Below are 23522 nucleotides of genomic sequence, written 5' to 3' on the forward strand. Positions count from 1 at the left end.
TTCTATGTTTTTGATCCTTTTTCCATTAACCTAATAACCACTCATCATATGCGCCCTTAGCATTTAGGGTCTCTAAGGGATAAAAAGTAGCCTAAACACACTCTTAGACTTGAATTTAAGAACAATTTGCTTTAAATCATTCAACGACCTGTGTTAAGCTTCACTTAAATTGCTTAAAAATTGATAATAATTCAACAAATTTTAAGTAGTTTGCGAGATCTTTACGTACATACATAAAATCTTAGTACTTATTCAGTTTGAGTTCTCTATTTTCGAAAACTTCATTTAGGCCATTTAATGGTTTAATTAATGATGTTAATTTGGCATGGGTCATGCTATTTTGTGCTATATAATATAGTTTGACAAGTAAAGTTTTTTTTTCAGCATTAAAAATGTTCAATTTTAGACTAGCCTCTATCCAGAGGCCATTGGACAATGTTATTAAGATTTCTGTAAGGTAGGTTAAAATTTTCTATTTTTGAAATATTATATAGTCTATAACTGAAAAGTAAGTCTGTTTGTCCAACTGATGAAAGATTGTTAATTAAACATTCTAAACATAATACTGTTCTGTTCTCTGTAGATGCTATGTCAATCGTCAGCTTTTTAAATTATGGCTTTATATTTGTTATATTGTGTTCAACATTATTTTATGTATTCATTTTTTAAGGCATAAAAAGTTTGGTCCTGCTAAAATCCCTCACAGAAAGCCAAGATGGATACCTATGGCAAGATCTAAGATGTTTGTAGAACCACCTACTTGCACAATACCACAGGCAAGTGACAGCGTCTCTATCGTCGCCATTCAAAGTGTCGACAGGGGATATTGAGTGAAATTTTATGTACAGAAAACAGGGTTCCGGAGCCGGGAGCAGCAACATTTTTGGTGGAGCCGGATCCGGAGCCGTATTTTTCGTTAAAAACGGCTCCGGCTCCGGACTAGCTAATAATGATTTTTTAAAGTAATATTATAATTTGGCAACGGTCTATTTCCATATAATAAACTGAAAAACTATTGTTACTTAACAAATAGACACATATCCTTCTACTTTTATATAGCTTTAATCAAATAAAAGCAAAATATTTTTTATTATTTATCTTATTTTATCAAATCCAATAATGAAAAAAACTTGATATATTAATTTTAAGGTACGAGCCGGAGCCGCATCAAAATCATACGGCTCCGACACCCTGACAGAAAATCTATTTGTCTATCTTTTCCGCTATTTCCTTTGCATATCATACCACCTTTGTGAAATACTTAAAAAATCTATTTGAAGATGAGGTACGTGAATGTGCATTTTTCTTAGATGTAAATTACCCCTAACTTCAAGCTCATTTATATGTAAGGTTTATATTTAAGAATTACTATATTTTTTAGGCTGAGTTAGATCACGAGAAAGGTCTGCATGAAAAATATAATCGAAGAATGAGAGCTTTAACACAGGTTTGTTAGTTTCTGAACAGAAGCCATCCATTCTACCTAATGTCGAATGACACATAAATTGGTGGAACTCTTAGGCAAAGTTGGAAGGTGGTAGGGGGCCCAAAGCTTTCAAAATTACAAAGAAAAACATTTTTCTACCTCTTCCCCAGACAGATTATTCTTTAATATATTTTTTTGTAAAACTATAGATCGAGTAAAATATTACGAGGTACAATACATGTCTGAAGCACACACAATGTAACTATGTGATCAGCCTTTAGCTAAACAATCTTTAAAAAACTAATCTCTTTAATTAAATCTGTATATCATTCTAGTACCTGTATGAGGACGAGGCCAAGTTCTCTGACACTGGTGAGGCCGGTCGTCTGGAAGCTTTGGAGGAGGAAAGACAGCATGCTCTTTTACTTCAGGTAAGAGGGACACCTGAAGTTTATCAAAAGCATTAATATTTGATATATAGGTGCTTTCTAAAAGCGCCTCAGGAGCACAGAAATTCCATCCTTATATTTTTAAAATGATTTAAAAATAAGTTAGGATAGGTAGTTTTTTTTCTTTATTTCTAACCTTGTGGGACTACCTTGTACTTAACATAACATAAGCCAGCCTATTCTTAAGTAAAACATAAACTCACAAAAAAAACTGACCTTCCTTTATTATTTTTTTGGGAATCCTCAAATTAAAGAGAAAATACTACCTACCTGAAAATAACTATGATTTTATTTCTTAAAATTGAATATAACATTGTGGGTGTTTATTGTTTCACTATACCTACTTAGATTTCTAATACATTATGCATTTTGTGTTCGAAACTTATTTCATTTAGGAAAATGAAGCATATAATAAACAAATTCAAGAGAGAAGAAATGAACGTCTTAAGAAAGAGATGGAAGAAGTTAAATCTAATATTCAGCTACAATTAAGAGAAAAAGAAGAGGTCAGTTTTACGTTTTTTAACACACTTAAACGACAAGAGAAAGATTTTAGACATATCTAGCGTAAAGTGTAAGGACTAACCTAGTTGTAAAGATAATTAAACGCACTATAGCTAATTACGATGATTTATGTACTTTATTCTTTTATGACATTCGATGATATTTTTTCTGCGATTTCTGTATATATTTACACATTGAACTAAAAAATTAAACCCCCCCCCCCCCCTCCTCCTTTTGTATATATCCCCCAGATGCCAAAGGTGCAGCCACTAGTCCACTACCTAGTAGTCTAAACTATAACAACATTTTTCTATTTAGTCGGAGCAAGAAAGAATTGCTCGCGCTGACGAGTATGTTAGAAAAGAAGCTGTTTTTATTAATCAGAGAATCGAACCTCAAGATTTGGAAGCAGCTATTATTAATGTAAGTAATAGAAAGTAATGGAGGTTTCCCTCAAAGTGTCTTGTCAAACACAGTACACCCTCCCTCCCTATTTTAAAATAAATAGAAAAAAAGAGGGGGGGGGGGGGTAATTTTCGTAATTATATTACTTTATGTCAGGTTAGGTTAGATTATATTGGGTACTGTGGATACCCCTGCAGGGCTAGGAAACCACAAAGTTAGAGCTTACCGCAGGGGGTTAGTCATAGGAAGAAATAAACACCACCCTCTCCCCTTATTTCATAAATTGGGGGAAGGGAGTTCAGTGATCGAAAGGCACTTGAAGGGAAAGCACCAGTGTTTTTATAGTAAGTTGAAAATTAATATTATAAAATTAACTTTTCCTAATAATTACATAAAACTTATTCTAGTATTCATTCGAATCCGGTGGAGAGGAACCGGTTCTCATCCATACGAAAAAACTATGTCTAGCATCGTATTATATCCAGCTTTCTACGAATATAAAAATGTACATTCTATATCCGCAGAAAGCTGTTTATAATACTTATATGTACGATGCGAGAAAGAAATATTCTAGAGTGATGTCTGTAACATATCAACGTAATAAATTTTATTAAATTAAAAAAGGAGATGCCTAGGTACCTAATTTGATATTTTTTTAGGCTTTAGAAAATCCTATAGATCCCGAATTTGCACTGGACAGGGACGGGCATATTTATAGAGGCAGAGCTACAAAATCCATGAAGGTTAGTATTTCTTTGCTGCATAGTTAAGTCTTCCAGGCTAAGGTTGTACAATAAAATGGATGGTTGTCTGTAAATAGCCGAGATGAAAAAAGGTTCTCTCAAAAATGGCCCCTTCAAAAGAAAAGTATCATCAAAAACTCAACAGTTAAATCATTTTAGAATAAAATAAATATGGAGATATATCGTTGAGATCTTAGTCTGCACACAGATAGACACACACACATCCTGTTTCTTTTATGGACAGAAAGACACACGCCTGAATCTGTTTAATTGATATTAAACAACATGATGACTAATTTAAATTTCAGATTCCAGTTGATCAGAGAGAGAAATTGACACCTCGTGGAGTGGAGAATGAACAACAAAATATTTCGTTACAATCAACAAATTAAACTAAATAATAATAGTTATTTTTTACGTTATTTTCTTGTTTTAAATTGCGTTAGTAATTCATTCTGCTTTTATATTGAAAAATATTTACACTAGGTATGTAATCCAGTTTCTGTAAAATAAAGATTTACAGTTGTACCTAATGAATATTTTAAAATTTCAGATCAAATGATAAACATTTAAAATGGCTGGAGAAGAAACTACTAGGAAAGTTTTTATTTTAACAAATATTCCAGTTGACATGTCAAAAAACATTTGAATACGTGAATAGGTATAAGTACATCATCACACCAAAATTTAAAATCAAAATAGATGGGTCAATTCAGAATATTTTTTGATCTATGGTGCAGTTTTAAACCCGCTGTAAAGGTGTACAAGAACTTGCTTATGATTTAATAAGAACACCAGAGTGGAGACGAGTCTATCATAAACTTCTATTTTAGTTTAGAAAGGGTTGCTTTTAGTCGGAGACAATGATTTCTTTATGGTTGCTTAATTCGTAATCTCTCCCACCCAATAGGGAGGTTAACACGCAACTTCGCCAAATAGCCTTATACCAGGAATTATAACATGCTTTATGAACCATTTATTTCATCCATTAACGAGACCTTACCATTCACACTTACATATATTCAATCACTCTGGTATTGTTTAACTTTAAGATTATTAATAACTTAATTTCACCAGACAAAAGGGTATTCATATAGTGAAGCCAATAGTGTATGGAAATATTTCCAAATCTTTTGGAAAGAAGAGAGAGGAGGATGGACACACACATCAGTGGACTGTCTATGTTAAACCTTACAGGTAAAAGTCAGTAATCTAAAGGGATAAGACAATGGCCAATAAATTGATGTACACTCCCAATGATGATGCACAAAATTATACCTTCTGTAGATTACAATTTAGGGGTTGAAAATTTGGACACTCAATGAAACACTCAATGAACCAACCAAACCGCCCAATGTCCCCTCTCTCCCTGGATAAAAGAACATATTTAAGTGAAACGTAAAAATTCGCAGCACGAAGGCATTGCAATATCCAAATGAGTGGGGATTACTACCTCAAAAAAAAGGTTTTAGATTTTTATAACTCCCCCCCCTCTTTGGTGAATTTTTGAGATTTTATTTCATGTGAAACAAAACTATTCGCCTCGGAACTTTTCTGTTGGTTAAAATGGACATTATTTTTCTACGTTTTATCATATTTTTTTCAAATGCTGGAAATATGCAGAATAGATTTTCTTAGTGTTTCGTTTTCTTAAGGCAATGTTTGAAGAAAAAAATAAATTTGATTATTTAAGGAATGAAGATATGTCTAGCTACGTGAAGAAGGTTCATTTCAAACTTCATGACAGGAAAATAAATGTGAAATAAATGATAATTTTTTTGTCATGTTCTATTTGACCTGGTGGTTATTTTACCAAACCAATACAAACTCCCTTACATATGAATTTGATATAGTTCCTAACTTACTTTTCTATGCACGTTTTTTTTGTGAGTCAAACATTGATAGGTATTAAATACTAACTTTAAAATATTAAATTAATCTCAAATCTCCATGTGCATCTGAATCCAAACTTCGGGCAACATACATACATATCAAGTTAAGTGCCCACTGCCTATTGAAGAGAACACATTTTTTCTGTCTAGTTATGCCAATCCAAACAGAGTTGTTACAAAGCCCCCGTATGAGGTAAGATTATTTAGATACTATTTAAGTCCCCTGGTTGTTTTTTCCTATTTGAACACTTTCCTTTTGTGCCTACTCTTATTTTTATCTTTTTCCACTACATCGTTTAACCCTCTATTTTCTTTCCACTCTATCGCGACAGAAAACTCAACTATTTTGGCTATTTCCCTCAAAGTGCTTGTCGAGCACAGATCCCCCGGGTTAGAGCCCCATCTAGGGGTTAGGCATGAACGAACCTCCCCCCTGCCTTTAGTTTCAATTCACTTAAAAGATAATGGGGCTATTTGCTCGGAGGAAAAGCCGAATAATATTAAACTTTTACTTTTCTCTAGGTTACGGAAACAGGATGGGGAGAGTTTGAAATAGTTATGAAGATATTCTTCAATGACACTGTGGAGCGTCCTGCAACTATCTCTCATCTGCTCAAACTTTTCCAGCATGGACAAAACGCAGGTTTTGATCATTAGGAATATTTCACTTTGACGAAATATATTTAACAGTTCAGCTACGAAACCGATCGATATCCACTGGATTAGAACCTGTAAAGAGTCATAATAAAAACTTATGTATCTGTCCCTCGGGGCCAACTAAACTGTAATTAATCTTATTTTTTTTTTAAATATTACTATCCGTGGTTATCTGTCTTTGTCTATAATACGATGAACCATATTTTCGGCATAACATGGATAGAACCAGACATTTTTTTATTAAAACATTTATTTTTTTAATATTATAAAATTCAACTTGTTATCGATTAACTCACTGAGGTTTACTTTTGGCAAAACTAGGGATGGCAATCCGTCAAATTTTTGGACCGGATTCGGATTGTTGTAAGAATCCTTACAAAAAATGGCGGATTCCCGCGGATTCCGGATTCTAGTAATATTTTAAAAGGCTTTTTTTTTAAATTTTAGTGCTACATATGTCCTAAAAATCAATTTTCTTGGTGTTCCTCTATAAGTCACTTCCAAGAATCGAACCAGATTTTATATATAATGATGATAATCTTTGCCTTCAAAAAGGAGAAGTTGAAAAAACTCAAGACGCTAATTTTAGCCTACCAATTAAGAATCCGAATCCGCTATTAAAGAACGGATTCCGGATACGGATTCCAAAATTGACAAAAATTGGGTGGATCCCGGATTTGGATACGGATTGCCAACCCTAGGCAAAACATACCTAATAAAAGTGGAATATGAGAAAGTTTTTTTTCTCCATTTTTTTGCTATAATTCTTGTCCATAGTCTCTGATTGTTTGAATTCCCCTTAAAAAAAACATCTTTGTCTAAAACTAATATTTGCTAAAATTAGGGTTGGGCCGGATACTTTTTTGGCCGGATACCGGATACCGGATATCCGGCTGATTTCAAATGCCGGATATCCGGTATCCGGCCGGATATCCGGTCAACGCCGGATATCCGGCAAATATCCGGTTATCCGGCCAAATTACCGGATATCCGGCCGGATAACCGGCTAAATACCAGATATTAAAGTAGCAAAAAATATTTATTAATAAACTTTTGAGATTTCATATAATAAAATTTGCATAAAGATAAACATATTCAAAAAATGTTCTTCTATCTTCAATAATAAGAAAATTATAGCCATTTAAAATTTTAAAAAGCAGAGATTTTTGGTGTAAAATATAAAAAAAAGTTATAGCCGGATATCCGGCCGGATAGTTTCAATATCCGGTATCCGGCGGATATCCGGCCCAACCCTAGCTAAAATTCAAAATAACACAAATTCACCAATTTAAGAAGAGCTTTTTTTGTGTAGATTCCCCATCAGTTCTTCAGAAACAGGGAAACAAAGTGGTTGTGTCTGAGTTCTATGATGAAATAATATTTCAGGTACTAAAGATAGTTAGATACAAATATAAATAAATTGACTGTTTTTGATTTCAAGAATTTTACAATTTTATTTACATCGATCTTCAAATTGATAATTTTTGACACTCTACATTTGTTAATGTTTGTTTGTTCTACCGTTTGATTTCAGAGTTTGGCTTTTATGGATGTTGTCATCCTTGTTTTTTTTTGTAGGATCCAACCCAATTTATCCACCCGCTGTTGACCTCCACCCGCCAGATATCACTGGGCGCATACAAGCATGAAACTGACTTTGAGGAGAAGAAAAAGACGACGCTGGCCACCATTAAATCTGGCAGGGCCAGGTAAATTTACTTTTCCAGTTTGGCTTCGAAACCGATTAATATCCGGTGGATTAGAACCAGTTGTCTGCCATACTGAAAAATCATATAGTCTTACAAACAATTTTCTACGAATTTTTACATTTGTAGCTAACTTATTCATTTTTAAGTTTACTTTAGTTTTGTTTTGTTTTAGAATCAAAGGAGAAATTAGTGACATGAAGTCCAAACTAGAACTCGCAAAATCAACCATCAGGAAAAATATTTTTGTATTATCTGAAAATAGAAGCAATATGTCAATTAAAATATATAGTGTCTGTCAATAAAATACAATCTGAACAAAGTTTCAGTTTATAGAAGTAGAGTTATTTTTAAGCAGGTATATAAAGATAAGCTTAGGCATGATAAATGTTATTGTTCTAGCGTAAAGGGCAGGGGTTTATATTATACATAGGATCCCCGGCTAAAGGGGGGTATAAAAAGTATTTGGGAAGGGGAAAAGAAATGAACAAATAAAGTGTTCTGAAAACATTTTTCTATTTTTCCCCTCCTGGGGAAAAATCTCGAAAAATATGTGAGATGTTTAAAATGATAAAATAAAAAGCACTAAAGGTACCTACCTATTTTTTAAACAAATTTTCTGCCTCATGGGGGTAAAAACTAGGAAGAAATATGATTTATAAATGAAATATTTTTCATCTGGGGAAAAAAGTGAATCTTGTGCAGAATTAAAAATATATTGGTGCTTTCTCTTTTAGTCCCTATCAAGCATTGATAACCCTGAGCCCATTAACAAGTTGGGGTAGTTTTTTTCTTCTATGCTTAAACCTGCAGGATCTTTACCTGCGGCGGTGTTCTAACCCTGTTAGGTCTTCCCTTTTTCCAATATAACCATGAATGTTAGCTCTATATGTATAACTCACTTTGTTGGTTTGTACATAAATATTTATTTTAGTTCTTTGCTACATATGGATGTTGTCATACGTGATTATTAAACCAACAAAAATATTAAAATTGGTTCAGTAAGTTCAAGACAGAGGTACAGAAGGCACAAAAAGAGAAAGGATTGGAAGTGAGCTGACAAAAGTCAAAATAAAAAAATGAAGCCAATGAAACCCTAACTGCCAATATGAGTTTTTGTTAATAGTGTATCATAATCTCACAGTATTACCCATCTCAATTTTATACCGAATGTGTTTTTTTTTATCGAAACTTACATACAGAAATATTTTAAATAAATAATTGCAACTTTTCTCTAAAAATACAATAAACTTTCTGGGAGCCAAAAATGAGAAGGAGAAAAATAGTTTTTTTCTTCCAGATTTGATTATGAAAATAATTCTTTGGTTAGCCTAAAATCAAGTATGAAGCTAAAATATTAAGATTACAATTTGTTGAGTTGACTTTTGTAGCATTTAAACTTATAGGCATTATTTACTTTACACATTGTTTCCATAGCAAATAAAATAACTAGAAGTTCATGAATTCATTACTTAAGAGTAAAAGTATATATTTACATGATATGTTTTATATGTTGCAGAATAAAAATGAGGGAAAATAAAAATGATGGAGAAATAAAAATGACACAAAAATCGTCAGCTTCAGGAATGATAAACATTGGTATTTTTTTTATTTGTTTGCCTTAGGTTAAATTAAGATCATTAGTGTAGCTTGCCTGCTTAGGTATTCTATTCTTTATTTACCTATGATTTTAAAAAAGTTGCAACTTCAAATGTTACGTGCAGAAGGGGGATGTCAATAGCCCCTCTTTAAAAGTAAATTGATTCGGCCTTTCTTACCTACCTTTTTTTTACCCCCGTCATGAAATAAACCCCTCCTGTAAAAACCTGTTCACGCATGATTATATTTAATTATAGTTAATGCCACGCCAACAAAAAGAAACATTTTTGACATACTCAGTATACTTACGTGCCCTACTGTCCTTATTTAAAGAGGGAAAGGACATTGGACTGTAGATTAAAATGGTATCCAAATTAAGTATTAAAACGACTTAATCTTATTTATCTTTAAAAACTTTGGGTACATTTATAGAATTTTGATTGATTCAAAATTTTATGGTATTTTGTTTATCGCCATTAAACTAATTTATCGTCCATTGTCTTACTCTTCCCTATCCCCTAAGATCTCTAGCTACTATTTTAAGTCTTAAATGATTACCTAGCAATGTTTAAAGATATCTTGATTCAGACGAACATATAAAACTTGCGGATTCAATCAAAAGTGTCCATGCCAACCTGAGACAAAGATTAAGAGATGGAGAACAGTTTAGTCAGGTTTTTGCTTTTAGAATTTTTATTTTCATAGCTGCTGAACGGTTTTTAATTCTGATCCTATTATGTTATTTGTTATTTACTTGTTTAGTTTTATTTGGACGATGCGGCATTTTTTTTAGGTGTGTGTGTATGTCTGTGTGTTCTCAAGGATCTATCTAACTGCTGAACCGATTTTGTACTTTTTGACTTACTATCAATGAAGATAATAGATTGACTGTTTGCTTTTTAGATGGTGGATAATTTTTTCTATGGGCGATTTCTCTTAAGAGGTCAACCATATTGATTTAGTGGTTTGCTAGATCCTTTGCTACAGACAGACATCCTGTTACTTTTTATACTGATATCCATGTAAATTAAGCTGTAAAAACAAACGGTTTGTTTAATACTCTGAGCAATCAGCGGGCAAAATATTTTTCTTTGATGCAATATCTCAGTCCATAAAAATCATATTTTCAGGTATGGAGTGAACATTTGCTGGATGACCAAGTTCTGGAGAGCTACAGCAATGCCATGAACGCTCTAGCAAATCAACATTGGACAAAGGAACTTTGACAGCATTTATTTTTTTAGAAACAAAGCTACTCTGTTAGTCGTTTGTAATACTGAATATTAGATTGCAGAATTTAAAGAAAGTTTTGTAGGTTCCCTTATTCTGAAACAAAATTGTTAATAGAGATGGAGGGGGGGGGGAGTAGTATTTTTTTGTTTATTACTTTAGGTCATGTTAGGTTAGGTTGCATTGGGTACTGGGTAGAGCTGTAGACTTAAGGCACCGTAGGCATTGGCCCTGCTGCAGGGTTTTGGACCACTGTAGGTTAGGGAGAAAACTACTTGTCCCTTATTTTCTGTTTATCTCTTTTATTAAAAAAATCGTGTGGCGGCAGTTTTAGATCAGTAGACAGACATACATTTTGTGGGGAAAGAACAGTATCCACCGACATTTCAAATATTTTATAAATGAAAACGAATATATTCTTTGTTTTTTAATTTGAAGGTATTGAATATTTAAAATTAGTGCTATTATTAAAGTTAGAAATTGAAAGTGAAGATACAAGTAGAATCATTTGGACAAAGAAGAAAATATTAGAATATTATCACAACGGAGGAATTAATAATCAGCTTATAAGGCAATAAAAAGATTGAAATACCTCTAAACATCTCTATGTAGATTCGAAGAATTAGTTTTATTTTTTGAAAGCATCACAGAAGTTGCGAACACAAAAATATCTTAGATGGAGAAACGAATAAAGTGGGATATAGAAAAGATGTTTAGTAATCATAAAAAAGAGAGAATATGCGATAAATCTTAAAAAACCATGTAATCTTGAAGAAAATAAGTATTTTTTAACCGACAGACCAAGTAAATTATACCTATACTACATAATCTTTGGCGCATGGAATCTACGTCAAAAATTTCTGCTTTATCTTTAACTAGCGGCTAGGCCCCTAGAGCTCTAGGGGCACTTAAGGTAGGAGGGGGAAAAGTGGACCTCATCCCATTTTAAATTTGAGTTTAAAAAGAGTAAATATTTTTTGGGGGGAGGGGGTGAAGACACCCTTCCCAAAAATAGTTTAAAACCTTCCCTGGACCTATAAGAAGCTTCACTGTAAAGGAGAACAGGAGAACAATATCGGTTCAACAGTTAGCGAGATCCTTCGGGACAAACCAAAAACGCTTACTACTTTATATAATAGGATAACAGCTTACAAAATCACAGCATTTTGGACGGACAAAGTGAGTTATATTGTAGCTGCTCTACAAAAATAAAAATAAAACAAGTTTTATTTCAATCTCTTTATTATGGAAGGGATAACAACCGATTAAAACGACACCAAGAAAAGAACGAACAAGTAACCAAAGTTCAACAAGGAAAAGAAGAAACAAAGCAAGAAAATATAATTGAAATAGATAAATCTTTAGAAAATAAAACAATCAATGAACAATTGAAGCTACTAGACGTTGGGTCTTGTTATAATCCCTTTTCAAAATTCAAGTAAGTTTTGGGTGCTTTTGATAACTAAAGCCTTCCAATCTTAATCTTTAAAAATAAAGGGGGGGGGGGGGGTCAGCATATGCCCAGGTAGGTACCCACCCAATGTAATCTCCCTCTTGTTTTTAAATAATTTCAAAACTAATGGGGGGGGGGGGGGGTGTTCAGCAAGGTAATTTGAGGGAAATTGCTAAGTTTGGTATTATTTTTTTTAGTGGGGTAGGCGAATACTCTATTTACAACCAAACTAAAAATACAAAGGAAATCAACCAAAATTAAAATTTTACACCACTGTGATTTTGTATGGCATTTGCTTTAGTGGGGTACAATATGCTACTGTGAAAAATATGGCAGTGGAACCGCCGAAATTTATTTTACATTTTCTCGTCAAATTGGAAAATTTTGAATCATTTGAGACTGCCATACAAAATCCTTTGGGTTTTAGGTTTGCTTACAAAAAGTTTTCCTTCCACCTCCCCCTTTCAATTCATCAATGCTAATATATCAATTTACTTTAGAGAATTTGATGTTACTGCGTTAGATATAGCCCCTGTGTATGAAAATCAGGTGTATAAAGCGGACTTTCTCAATCTAAACATTACTGATAAAAGGTATAAAAGATTTATTTAATTGTTTTCTTATAAAGAAAACATAGACAAAATGCACATGAATGATATTTTTTAGACATGATTATAGAGATTCCTCGGTTATTACTTAATGCCTATTTAATTTGTCACAGGAATAAATATTTAAAAAATCATTAAAATAGGACAGCTAAATGGACCTAAAACAACATGTTTAAATGGACACTATAGATTATTTTTCAGGAATCATTATGCAAAGTTCGATAAGTGATAAGACAATTATAACATATTAAATTAATGATCGAGTTATTCATTCAGATGGATGGACCGACCCATCTCTAATGTATGAAAGCTTTGCTTTTAAAAATTCTATACAAAAATCTTTGAATTTCAACTTAAAAATCTTCTAAAATTTTATTCTTAATGATGTTTTCAGTGAATTTACTGAGAGAGAAGTTATAAGCTTGGAATCATGCAGTTTTGACATTGTTGTTTTCTGTTTTCTTTTGGAATATCTGCCAACCAATAGACCTAGGTACGTTAGTATTCATTACTAAAACAGCGATAATTCCTTTTTTTTAGTCGTGTTCTGCTGTAATTTGAAGTCTTTTGCCAATAGTATTTTTAATACTTTCCAGGCGCGGCGTTCTATGGGGTTTGATTGGCTAAAAACGAAGACAGTTTTCTTTTTCTGGATTCAAAAATGCTAAAGTTTTCGTTGAAACGAATCTTGCTGTTGAGCTTATTTCCTCTTTAGATATGAGTGTTGTGCTAGAGCCAAACAACTTCTAAAGGAAAATGGAATTCTGGTCATCTTAACGCCAGGTAAATGAACCCTATAGATATATAAGATCTAGATGGTTAATTTGGCAACATAATCCGTCAAACTTAAAAAGAGATTTATAGTAGACGAGACCTGTATTATATTATATACCAGATTATCATGTACTCTAATAAAGAGAAACTCTATCGTTGCTGGCTAAAATTACGATACCCCACGTCCATCCCCTTTACCCCATACCCTCACCTCCTATTGGATAAACGAATAGACCAATAAATGAGGTTCATTTTAGCAAGCTAAATTGACGACAAATTTTCCCCTGTCAATATATCCCCGTATATTCTATATCCATTACTAGTATAGTTTAGTAGCTTTCAGGGAAAAGAGAATGTGATTCTGACAAGCAATTCTAAAGGAAAATTTCCCTACAACCCCTTTCCTTCCCATCTTACCCACCGCTCTTACATGAAAAAAACAAGATATACCCCAACCTTACTTCCAAAGGTTTCGTGGTTTTTTGTGTAGAATTGATTGTTAGAATAGCCAGGCCTGAGTAGCTTTACTGTAAAAAAAAAACAAGGATGGCAATATCCATAAGTAGCGAGGCACTAAAAGTTATGGATGGAAATACGGACAAAGTGACATTCACAAGTTTAGTGGTCACAATAGAAGATTACAATCATCGAGAGAAAAAATCACGAAACCTATGTTTTTATGTGTTTTAATATTTATTTTTGTGTAGTTTGACTGACAGACTAACGGACAAAATAAATAAAACTTATAAACTAAATGCTTCTACTAGGGTATCGTCATCAAAAATCTGTAGTTTAGCATGAATTGCAGCTGAAAAAATCTAATTACGGATAGACGGACAGGCAGACAATGTTACTATAGAGTATCTTCGCTACCGAAAAATTAATCTATTTTGTGATGATAATTACTAAATAGATTAAGTTGTTATTAGGTATATTTTTGTATGATGCTTCTTAAAATACTCAACTTTAATAAAGAAAATATAATGATAAAAATATATCTTGATAATAAAAAGATTGATGTCATATAGGACAGTACGATATTAAATGGATCTAATATACGTTCTTTTCAGTGAAGCTTCTCTTAGGTCCAGAGAAGGTTAAAATCTATTGTGTGGTGTGAGGGTACTACACTCCTTAAAGAGGAATCGCCCCTGTCAAAAAATCTAATTAAAAAAAAATTCTTATTTAAACTTTAATGTAAAGTGAATTGTGGTGGACGCAAACATATCTCAAAAGTGCCCCTAGAGGTCTCCAGGGGCGTAACCGCAAGTAAAAGAATTTAGAATAACTTTCTATTTTTATTTACCTACTTTTTTAAAATACTAGCAGAAATGCCCCTACAACCTCTAGGGGCATGTAAGGTGAGATAGGGAAAAGTCGACCGCCCCCCCTTTCAATTTGAGTTTTTGAAAAGAAAAAATACTGGGAGGGTGAAGATACCCTCCCCAAAAATACTTGAAAACCTTCCCTGGACTTAAAGGAAGCTTAATTGTAAAGGAGAACCTTATTCGGTTCAGCGGTTAGCGAGATCTTTCGCTACAAACAAACAGACATCCTGTTACTTTAGTTATTTAATATTTAGATTCCTGTCACCAACAGAGAAACAATTCTATTATACGTGGATGGAAAGAGGCTTTATTACAAATAGGTAAGTTAGAATAGATATATTATGCAAAGTTCAAGTAATTTTTAAAATTTATGGTAAAGTAGGTTTTCTCTGTTGACAATCGATATAGATTGTAGAATATACGTGGATATTATGACAAGAGAAAAATTGTCGTCATTTTAGCTTGCTATTTCCCCTGTCATTTATTGGTCAGTTCGTTAATCCAGTAGGAACAGACGGGATGGGGTAAATGGTATCGAAGGGAGAAATCATTATTTTGCCCGATCCGTGGTTCACTCTATTTGAGAATATGAAAATCTGACGTAATATCGAAGTAATAATATATCCATTCCGTTGACCTATCTTTATAATCCTGCATGAAACTGATTTCTTATTAACTCATGATAATAAAAAAAACAAGGAAATGACGCATAGGATAATTGAAAATAACAGGAAACATTAAAAATTTACTCTCCTTTTTATTTGTAAACAAAATACCTACTTTTTTTGAAGTGTCACTAAGAGTTAATTTAATTGGTAGAATCTTGTATTTGGCTAGTTAAAAAAAAACTGCACTTGCTAGATTAATAACCTGGAGTTTTTAGTCGATTATAATCCAGTTTAATAACATTGCCTGTTTAAACTAACCAAATAAGATTTTATAAAAGTACACAAAAATATCATGCTAACGTATGACATAACATGTTTATAAAACCTTTGGTATAAGTATAAGTGAGGGGCGGAAGTGACTTCCATATTGTACCTCTTTAAAACAACTACCATGCCAAATATCTGAGCTGTAACTATTTATTTAGTCGATTTCCTTTGACTTTTAGTTTTGTTTTCAAAAAGTGTCACTTCCGCCCCTATCTAAGACTTATCACCATAAATCAATAGAAATTTGTCTTGTTCAATAAGATAAAGGTATAATGTAGTGGGAGTCGGGATGCGTCACTTTCAGAAAAAAAGGGTTTATCTATCTATTTAATTAGTAAATAATACTTTAATGACGCCAGTTACTCATATTAAACAAACAACATTCTACAGACAAGAGATATTTTAGAATACTAGATAGTTAACTTTAAAAGGCATTGAAAATATTATTATTCTCAGTGATATAAATGGTTAAGACAATAGTCGATAAATTGATGTACATTGTACATCCCCAATGACTATACACAAAATTACCCTATTTTAATATTACAATTAGTAGCAGAAAGGTTTGGACACTCAACTTAATGAACCAACAAATCAAAATTCAATCATAGTTCTCAAAGTTGTTGATTAAACGAATAAGAAAACGTTAATTTTAAACTTTGGGGACTATTGTAACAAACAGTCCAATGTTCCCTCCCTCCCTGTCATATTCTACTTAATATTATAGTTGTTAGAACTTCCAGAAAAAGTTGTGTACTCAAAGCAGCACTCTAGATTATCTCTAATTTGTATAGACACAAAGATCCGGGAAAATAATTGGACTTTGATCCACACAAAATTTTATTTATTCAAAGTCCAATACAGAGAAATCATCCCAAATATTTTCACACGGGTTTAAAGGTTTTTCCTGAAATAAATATATTTTCCCGAGAAGGTACATTTTTGGGAAAGAAAAGGGGTATGGCTACAATCCCCTAATAGAAAATAGAAAGTTAAAGTAACAATGTGTTTTAATTATTTTTTTAATTTGTGAGTGGTTTTTAATATTAATGTATCTTAAAACCAATTTTTGCCAGGAAAGTGCATAATTACAGCATTAAACGTCTCACAGACAACCCACCCGCTGGTTGCACGAACTTTGTCTGGAAATACTAACTTTGAGTTGTGCCTGTTTTGGACCAATACATCCTTCTACTTTAAATATCCATATCGTCCATCTGACTAAGGTCTTTGAGTATGACGCAGTGTTAGGCCGAGATTTGAACCCATTACCCAACCAGTAACATATTAGCCACCAATTTTAAAATATTTATGCCTTTTGTATATAATTACAGGCATCACTAGACAAATGATCCTTTTATTGTCAAATTTGTCTGAAAGTTTGATATTCATGATTGATGTGCTTGTTTTCCAGGGCATCCTTTCCTGCTCTTAGTACGACGTGGGTTTGGACGTCATAAAAAACATAACCTCTCAGTATAGTAGCCAGTTTAAAAAAAACAAGTCAAATATAGAAATAATAATATGTAAATTTTCTTCTTTTAGATATTTGATAAGAGGAATGGCAAGATAATATTTTTATAAAGAGAAAAGATAATAAGATGACACTTTTCAACAAGGAATTATTATTCATAAAAAAAAGTTTTATTGACTTTTTAATGTATAGGGAATATATAGTACTTAGCAGTAGCACCCAAGAATCTTTTTGTTTAAATGAGTAGACAGGTGGAAGAAAAGGGGCGGTTTTAATGCAACCATCTCGTAATCAGTGAGCAAATGGCACTTACAATTCGAATTTCGATCTGAAATTTTGCATGAGTAATCCTTGGTAGGTCTATTTTCCCTAAATTGAACAAAAAGTTGAAAAAGTAACGGCTAACGGCTCAGCCGTTTAGCCGTTTTTTGGCTATTTTTAGGGCAAATCTGCCATAAATTATGTAGGAATCAACTTTTTGAAACATATTTTTGCTTTAAATTATGTGAAATGATACAAAAAAAACATTTTTAGATTTCTAGTACCAGCAACTAGCGGCTAGAACCGTTTGAAAACGTTTTGAAGCAGCATAGAGTATTATGTGGAGGTAGGTTTCGTGATGATTTCCCTTGAAAATAGTTTTAAAAATGGCTAAACTGCTCAGCTGTTAGCCGTTACTTTTCCAACTTTTCGTTCAATTTAGGGAAAATAGACCTACCAAGGATTACTCATGCAAAATTCCAGATCAAAATTCGAATTCTAAGTGCCATTTGCTCACTGATTACGAGATGGTTGCAATAAAAACCCCCCCTTAGTTTAAAACCATCCCAAGAATTAAATTAAAACTAAAATAGCTTAGAACCATCCGGACTAAAAAACTGACCGAAGGATCTCGCTCACTAACCGCTAAACCGATTTTGTTCTCCGTATATTTTCTATAATTAGGGTCGGTCCGTCCGTCCTATCGATTTCAAATTTTGCATGGTGATTCCTTTAGTAGTTAGGTACGATTTAGAAAGCGTAGCAACTCTATAATCATTACCAAAATGTCAGTACGTCCATTTTAAACATGTTGATTTTTTAACTTTTTTAACAACAAATTTTTATTTGATCAAATCATCCGATTGATCTGATTTTTGGTATATTGATTCCTGGGACAACAAAGTATAATGTTATAAGCGAAGCAACTCTATAACCAAGTCCTAAATATGTAAGTATGTCCATAAACGTTATCCTGTATAAAGCAGTTTTTCAACAAATTTACTTACAAGTTTGCTTCGACTCTTATACATTTATATTCTGATTTTTCAGTTATGACACTATATAAGTGTTGATGTCCGTTTGTCCTACCGTTTCAGTGCTTCGCTTTTATGGATGTTGTCATCCTTGTTTTTTTTTTTAAATAAAATTTATAATGGGGATGTCACTGGTCAGTCAGTTATTAGGGGCCTAGCCGTTAGTGGCAAATAAAGAAATGACATGTTCTTTATAAGAAAAATTTTCCTTCGCCAAATAAAAAACGATTCCCTCTTGTTATTTCTTCATTTTATTGGAAACATATTTTTATTTTATTTTTTGTGTTAATGTTCTTTTACTTATATATTGTTATAAGAAAACATAAAGATGTGATTATTGGATATTTTTACAGACAAAATTGAATTGACAAAAGGGATGGATATTATATCTGAAGATAACTATTTTATCAATTTTCGTAAATGAATTAATTTTATTAGGTACTAACAATCAAAATTCCTCTCACTTTTCCTTAGAAGCATATAGAAGACAATTACATCGAAACTTTTGATTGCAAGACTTTTTTTATATCATTAACCTATAAGGAAGGATTTTTTCGCATTTATTATTGCTATCACTTATCTGACTGAGTAGCTTTGGTTACAAGGGATTTTAAGGGATAAGACAATGGCAAATAAATTGGTGTAGATCCCTAATAATTATAGGCTAAATTATTCCTTCTTTACATTAAAATCAGTGGATGAAACGTTTAAACACTCAACTTAATGAGCTAATTAATTAAAATGCTCTAAAGTCCCCAAAGTTGTTATACAAACAAGTAAGAAAACGTTATTGTAAAACTTTTGGAACTATTGTAATACACAGCCCATTCTCTTACACTTTCAGAATTATGTAACATTGTAATGCACATGTTCAAATTACTATTTATTTACCTAGCAAATACTTTGAATTCCTAAAAGATAAAAATGCACTTTGTCCTTTCAAAATTCATCATTGCCTTATTTATATTAGTCAATATTTTCTTGTTAACTACTGTATGTTCTTACTAATTCCTTCCCCCGTAGCCCCTAGGGGAGAGTTGAACTAGAAATTTTTTAACCTCGGGGCCATGGGACACCTTATTTAGTGTTTTGTTTTAGGTTTTCAACGAGTATACTATGAGAAAAAACAACATTTCCATGGACTTGTCTTCAGAAAGTTAGGTAAGAATTAATTTAAATTAACATGCCTTTAAAATTCGCTATTTAATAATTAATCTAAAGTTTTTTTCTATCTGTTTACACCAGAGACTTACCCCCCCCACCCACCCACAAAAAATGGCGCTATGTCCCAATCTCTTCTCGTTTTTTCAAATCATGTTAATTTTTTACAATTCCTACAGAAAATGTAGATTCTCCCTCCTTCATCATTATCTGTTTCAGGTGCTTTTCAACATCGCCTAGCTTTAGAAGAAGCTAATCTTCCTGGAATAGCCAAAGAAGAGTCTAACAGTGCTACATCTGATGATGATATTGCTGATGATATAGTTACCGTTGAGGAAGTAGCTGCTAAGTTTGTTATTCCTCAAGACTTTAATTCATGGTAAATTGGTTAATTCTTGCATAAAAGTATCAGAATGAATGTTTGTGTGTGTAACTCAGGGTGGGGAAAAACCCAGGTTTTTTTTTAAAAAGCCAAGCCCAACCCAACCCAAAAACCCTTTAAAACCCAGGGTTTTAAGGGTTTTTATGGGGGTTTTATTGTTTTTTTTTAAAAAAACCCTGGGTGGGTTTTTTTGGGTGGGTTTTTTGTATGCCCACCCTGGTGTAACTGCCTGTCTGTCTGTCGCTTCTTAGAAAATAATATTCAATCCTATTATATCTAGTACTATCAACTGTGCCCCGGCATTTAGGTTTTTTTTTATTCAAATGGGTAATTGAGTTAATAAATTTTCAAAATTAAAAAAAAATTCTAAGAAGATATTACCAAAAAATTGTCATCCTTCTTTCTAATCTGGAACACAAAATTTATAAATTTATAAGGTATCAATTTAACTCAAAATAACGTCTTTAAGATACCGGACGTCAAAGATAAAATATTTTATTTTTCAGTGAACCTAATTTATTGAAGAAAAGGTCGGAAGCCCCAAAACTAGGTATAAATAGTCAAATATATCTTTATAAGACTTCTTGATGTAAAAAATTAAATATCACACTTTTAATTCTTCTTTAATGATTCGACTCCTACGTAAAAACGAAACCTGTTTTGAATTCTAAAATAGAATTTGGGTATTTATGCTTGGAGGGAAGGGACATTGGACTGTTTATTTTATTTCACTTGTACCCGAGGTTTTAAAATTACATTCTGATTTTTTTGGCTTCAAATCTTTGGGTACTATGATTGCCTCATTAATAAAAGTGCTCAGTCAATAGTTTTGTCCTACAGAAGGAGTAATTTCGTAATCATCATTGGGGATGTACATCAATTTATCGTCCACTGTCTTATCCCTTTAGATCCCTGGTATTGACGTCTCTCTATTTCTAGAAGTTGAAAAGGTTTCACTTTAAAATCTTTACCAAGTACCAAGTTGTAGGGTAAGGGGGGGGAAATTTCGGGTTTTTTTCGGTTTTTTTGAAAAAAAATGGGGTAAATATTAATATTTTCAAATGAAACCAAGACCAGTAGAAAGCTTACGGAAAGGACTATCAGGTCCTAAAAGGACATTATCCTAGGATTTTTAGAAGTTGGCCGAAATTGACCGCAAAAAAGTTACCGATATTTCCCCACCAACGGGGGAAATATCGGTAATTTTTTTCAACCTAAAAAAAATCGATGAAAAACGGCCAAACGGCCAGTCGAACATAAATAATCATAATTAGTATAGGTTATAGGGATTATCCACAAAAAGTTTCATAATGATCGGACTATTCCTTCTATGTTAAAAATGAATTTTTTTGAAAGACGCGAATTTTCGATTTTTTTTTTCGAAATTTTTTTTTTTAAAAACTTAAAATTAATATAAGAAAAAAACGTATTTTATTACTTTTTAGGCCTGATCCTAAAAAAGCTCACATTGAACTATAGATTTAGCCCTAAAAACATGAAAATTGATTAAAAATTGACCTCAAAAATTGAATTTGAAGCAAAAGTGTCATCTTTGCAAAAAATCTTGACTACATTTAAACCTTAAAAAAATCGATGAAAAAAGGCCAAACGACCAAACAAGCGTAATAAATCATAATTAGTATAGGTGATTGGGATTAACCACAAAAAAATTCATAAAGATCGGACTATTCCTCCTATGTCAAAAATATTTTTTTTTCAAAGGACCAGAAATTTTGATTTTTTCCTCGCAAAATTTTGATTCAAAAAATAAAATTAATTTTTTTTTTGTTTTTTATCTGTTCTATTCATTTTTAGGCCTAATTCTTAAAAAGTCCATATGGAATAATAGATTTGACAAAAGAAAACATGAAAACATGACCTTAAAAGTTGAATTTTAATTTCTTTTGAAATTACCGATTTTTCCCCCGGCGCCAACTTTGGTCATTTTTGAAAAAAATATTAACCCAATTTTAAAGCTCTCAACGGATTTGGAAAAAGCGGGCAATTTCTAGTTCAAAAAGTTTTTCAGATCAGCTCTAGGTCTTACCAATTTTTGTGTAGGTCGATCTTTACACACCTACTAAAAAATTTTTGGAAAAAAAAAAATTTTCGTCCGACTTTGAGACCCAATAAGTACCCTTAATATTCATCTCACAAAAAATTCATTTTATACTTTTTTGTAGGCAATTTAATAAGGAACAAATTTGCTTTTATGTTTTTTTCTGTCATTTGAAAGGAACATGGAGAAAAAGGTCATTTAATGAAGGTAGGTCGAAATTACCGAGAATAGCCCCTTACCGAAACTTCCCCCCCCTTACCCTATTAATTTTAAAAAATAATATTATGCCTACATCAGAGGTTGATTCTTAAAAATAATTTGCTCAACTAATCGCTTAGTGGGGTAAAATTGTTTTCGTGAAAAATCCACCAAAATCACATTAAAAATCTAGAAAAATTAAACAAAATCATAGAAGGGTTATTAACTTAAGATTTTATTTAATTTTTGTAGATTTTTTATGTGAATTTGTAGGATTTTTCACGAAAACAATTTTGCCCCACTAAGCGATTAGTGGGGCAAATTTTTTTTAAGAATCCACGGCAGTACTTTCAGTCCAGCTGTAGATTTGGTTTTATTTTCTGCATTGATAACAATAAGATAATGCTAACGAATGAATACATGAGGGTAGTGGTTTGCTCCTCCAAAATAGTTATAAATCTTATCTGGATTTATGAGAAGCTACATTGTAAGGGAGAACCATATCGGTTCAGCCGTTAGCGATTTCCTTTTGTACAGACAGACATCTTGTTACTTTGATATAAGTTTCCTTAAAGCAGCTATTGTGTATTTACCTTAGATATTTTGAAAATTATTTTTTCTCTGCTTCGTTTCATAAAAGATTTTCTATATCTAAGGGATGCACATTTTATTTCATAAAGCAAAATATTTGAACTATTTAAATATTATTAGAGGAGAAAAATGGTACTGAAACTGAACTGGGTTTTGATCAGCTGCCGGATTTATGAGATTTTGGAAGATTTTTCTAGAAGACAAAGAATATAATAATAATGATGCAATGACTTTGACGTAAAATAGAAGTTAATTTTTCTAATTTACAAATATCTAAAATGCTAAAAGGCTGTGAAACTTATTTGAATTGTTATTTATTTTTTTCCAGATATAAAATGAAAAGAATATTCTACCTTATGTGGAAATAAAACTTTGACTTTCCTTCAGGTAAGTAGAAATATTTTGGATCATGGAAATAAAACGAAGTGGCAGGTTTCGTCGTATTTTCACAGTGGCTTTTGATAGGTTAGTTTAGATTAGGTTAGGTTAGCTAAATATTAATGACTAGCGGCTTCGCCCCTAGCCTCTAGGGGCTTTGCCCCAAGAGGTTTGATCAAACCAATTTTATGTATTTTAGATTTAAAATAAAAAAGAAAAAAAAATTTTTTTTGGGGTTTTTTTTTTTTTTGGGGGGGGGGGTGGGGGGGTAGTCG

General features: G+C 32.4%; 3 protein-coding genes across 3 annotated transcripts; all 3 read left to right on the forward strand.

The window, feature by feature from the left end:
- The first annotated feature begins 319 nt into the window (after positions 1-319).
- On the forward strand, positions 320-4081 carry mRpS26 (mitochondrial ribosomal protein S26). The gene is made up of 8 exons (XM_080178876.1): positions 320-457; positions 671-776; positions 1382-1447; positions 1762-1857; positions 2271-2381; positions 2698-2802; positions 3444-3527; positions 3836-4081. The coding sequence occupies exons 1-8, from the start codon at positions 393-395 to the stop codon at positions 3917-3919; spliced, it is 717 nt and encodes a 238-aa protein (XP_080035002.1). The 5' UTR covers positions 320-392; the 3' UTR covers positions 3920-4081.
- On the forward strand, positions 4003-9309 carry Gas41 (YEATS domain-containing protein 4 Gas41). Its single transcript, XM_080178877.1, has 9 exons — positions 4003-4122; positions 4603-4724; positions 5221-5272; positions 5568-5612; positions 5942-6062; positions 7389-7462; positions 7655-7785; positions 7958-8013; positions 8781-9309. Exons 1-9 carry the CDS (start codon positions 4102-4104, stop codon positions 8840-8842), a joined length of 684 nt encoding a protein of 227 aa, XP_080035003.1. The 5' UTR covers positions 4003-4101; the 3' UTR covers positions 8843-9309.
- Positions 9279-23205, forward strand: Samtor (S-adenosylmethionine sensor upstream of TORC1). The gene is made up of 13 exons (XM_080178875.1): positions 9279-9361; positions 9965-10055; positions 10512-10594; positions 11081-11182; positions 11864-12049; positions 12565-12657; positions 13067-13165; positions 13388-13455; positions 15029-15094; positions 19577-19639; positions 19859-20018; positions 20528-20571; positions 22990-23205. The coding sequence occupies exons 1-13, from the start codon at positions 9279-9281 to the stop codon at positions 23043-23045; spliced, it is 1194 nt and encodes a 397-aa protein (XP_080035001.1). The 3' UTR covers positions 23046-23205.
- Positions 23206-23522: the final 317 nt, after the last annotated feature.

This window comes from Acartia tonsa, chromosome 12, assembly GCF_053477335.1.
Source record: "Acartia tonsa isolate MP-2025a chromosome 12, ASM5347733v1, whole genome shotgun sequence".
Classification (NCBI taxonomy): domain Eukaryota; kingdom Metazoa; phylum Arthropoda; class Copepoda; order Calanoida; family Acartiidae; genus Acartia; species Acartia tonsa.

Bases quoted from the DNA above. Each gene is read 5' to 3' on its own strand.
- mRpS26 (XM_080178876.1), top strand. From the start codon at position 393: ATGTTCAATTTTAGACTAGCCTCTATCCAGAGGCCATTGGACAATGTT. The intron at 458-670 runs GTAGGTTAAAAT...TCATTTTTTAAG, and splicing joins GTTATTAAGATTTCTGTAAG to GCATAAAAAGTTTGGTCCTG. The intron at 2,382-2,697 runs GTCAGTTTTACG...TTTTCTATTTAG, and splicing joins AATTAAGAGAAAAAGAAGAG to TCGGAGCAAGAAAGAATTGC.
- Samtor (XM_080178875.1), top strand. From the start codon at position 9,279: ATGATATGTTTTATATGTTGCAGAATAAAAATGAGGGAAAATAAAAAT. The intron at 12,658-13,066 runs GTATAAAAGATT...TGATGTTTTCAG, and splicing joins CTAAACATTACTGATAAAAG to TGAATTTACTGAGAGAGAAG. The intron at 20,572-22,989 runs GTATAAATAGTC...AAATATTATTAG, and splicing joins GTCGGAAGCCCCAAAACTAG to AGGAGAAAAATGGTACTGAA.
- Gas41 (XM_080178877.1), top strand. From the start codon at position 4,102: ATGGCTGGAGAAGAAACTACT. The intron at 5,273-5,567 runs AGGAAAATAAAT...TTTTTTCTGTCT, and splicing joins TTCATTTCAAACTTCATGAC to AGTTATGCCAATCCAAACAG. The intron at 7,786-7,957 runs GTAAATTTACTT...GTTTTGTTTTAG, and splicing joins ATTAAATCTGGCAGGGCCAG to AATCAAAGGAGAAATTAGTG.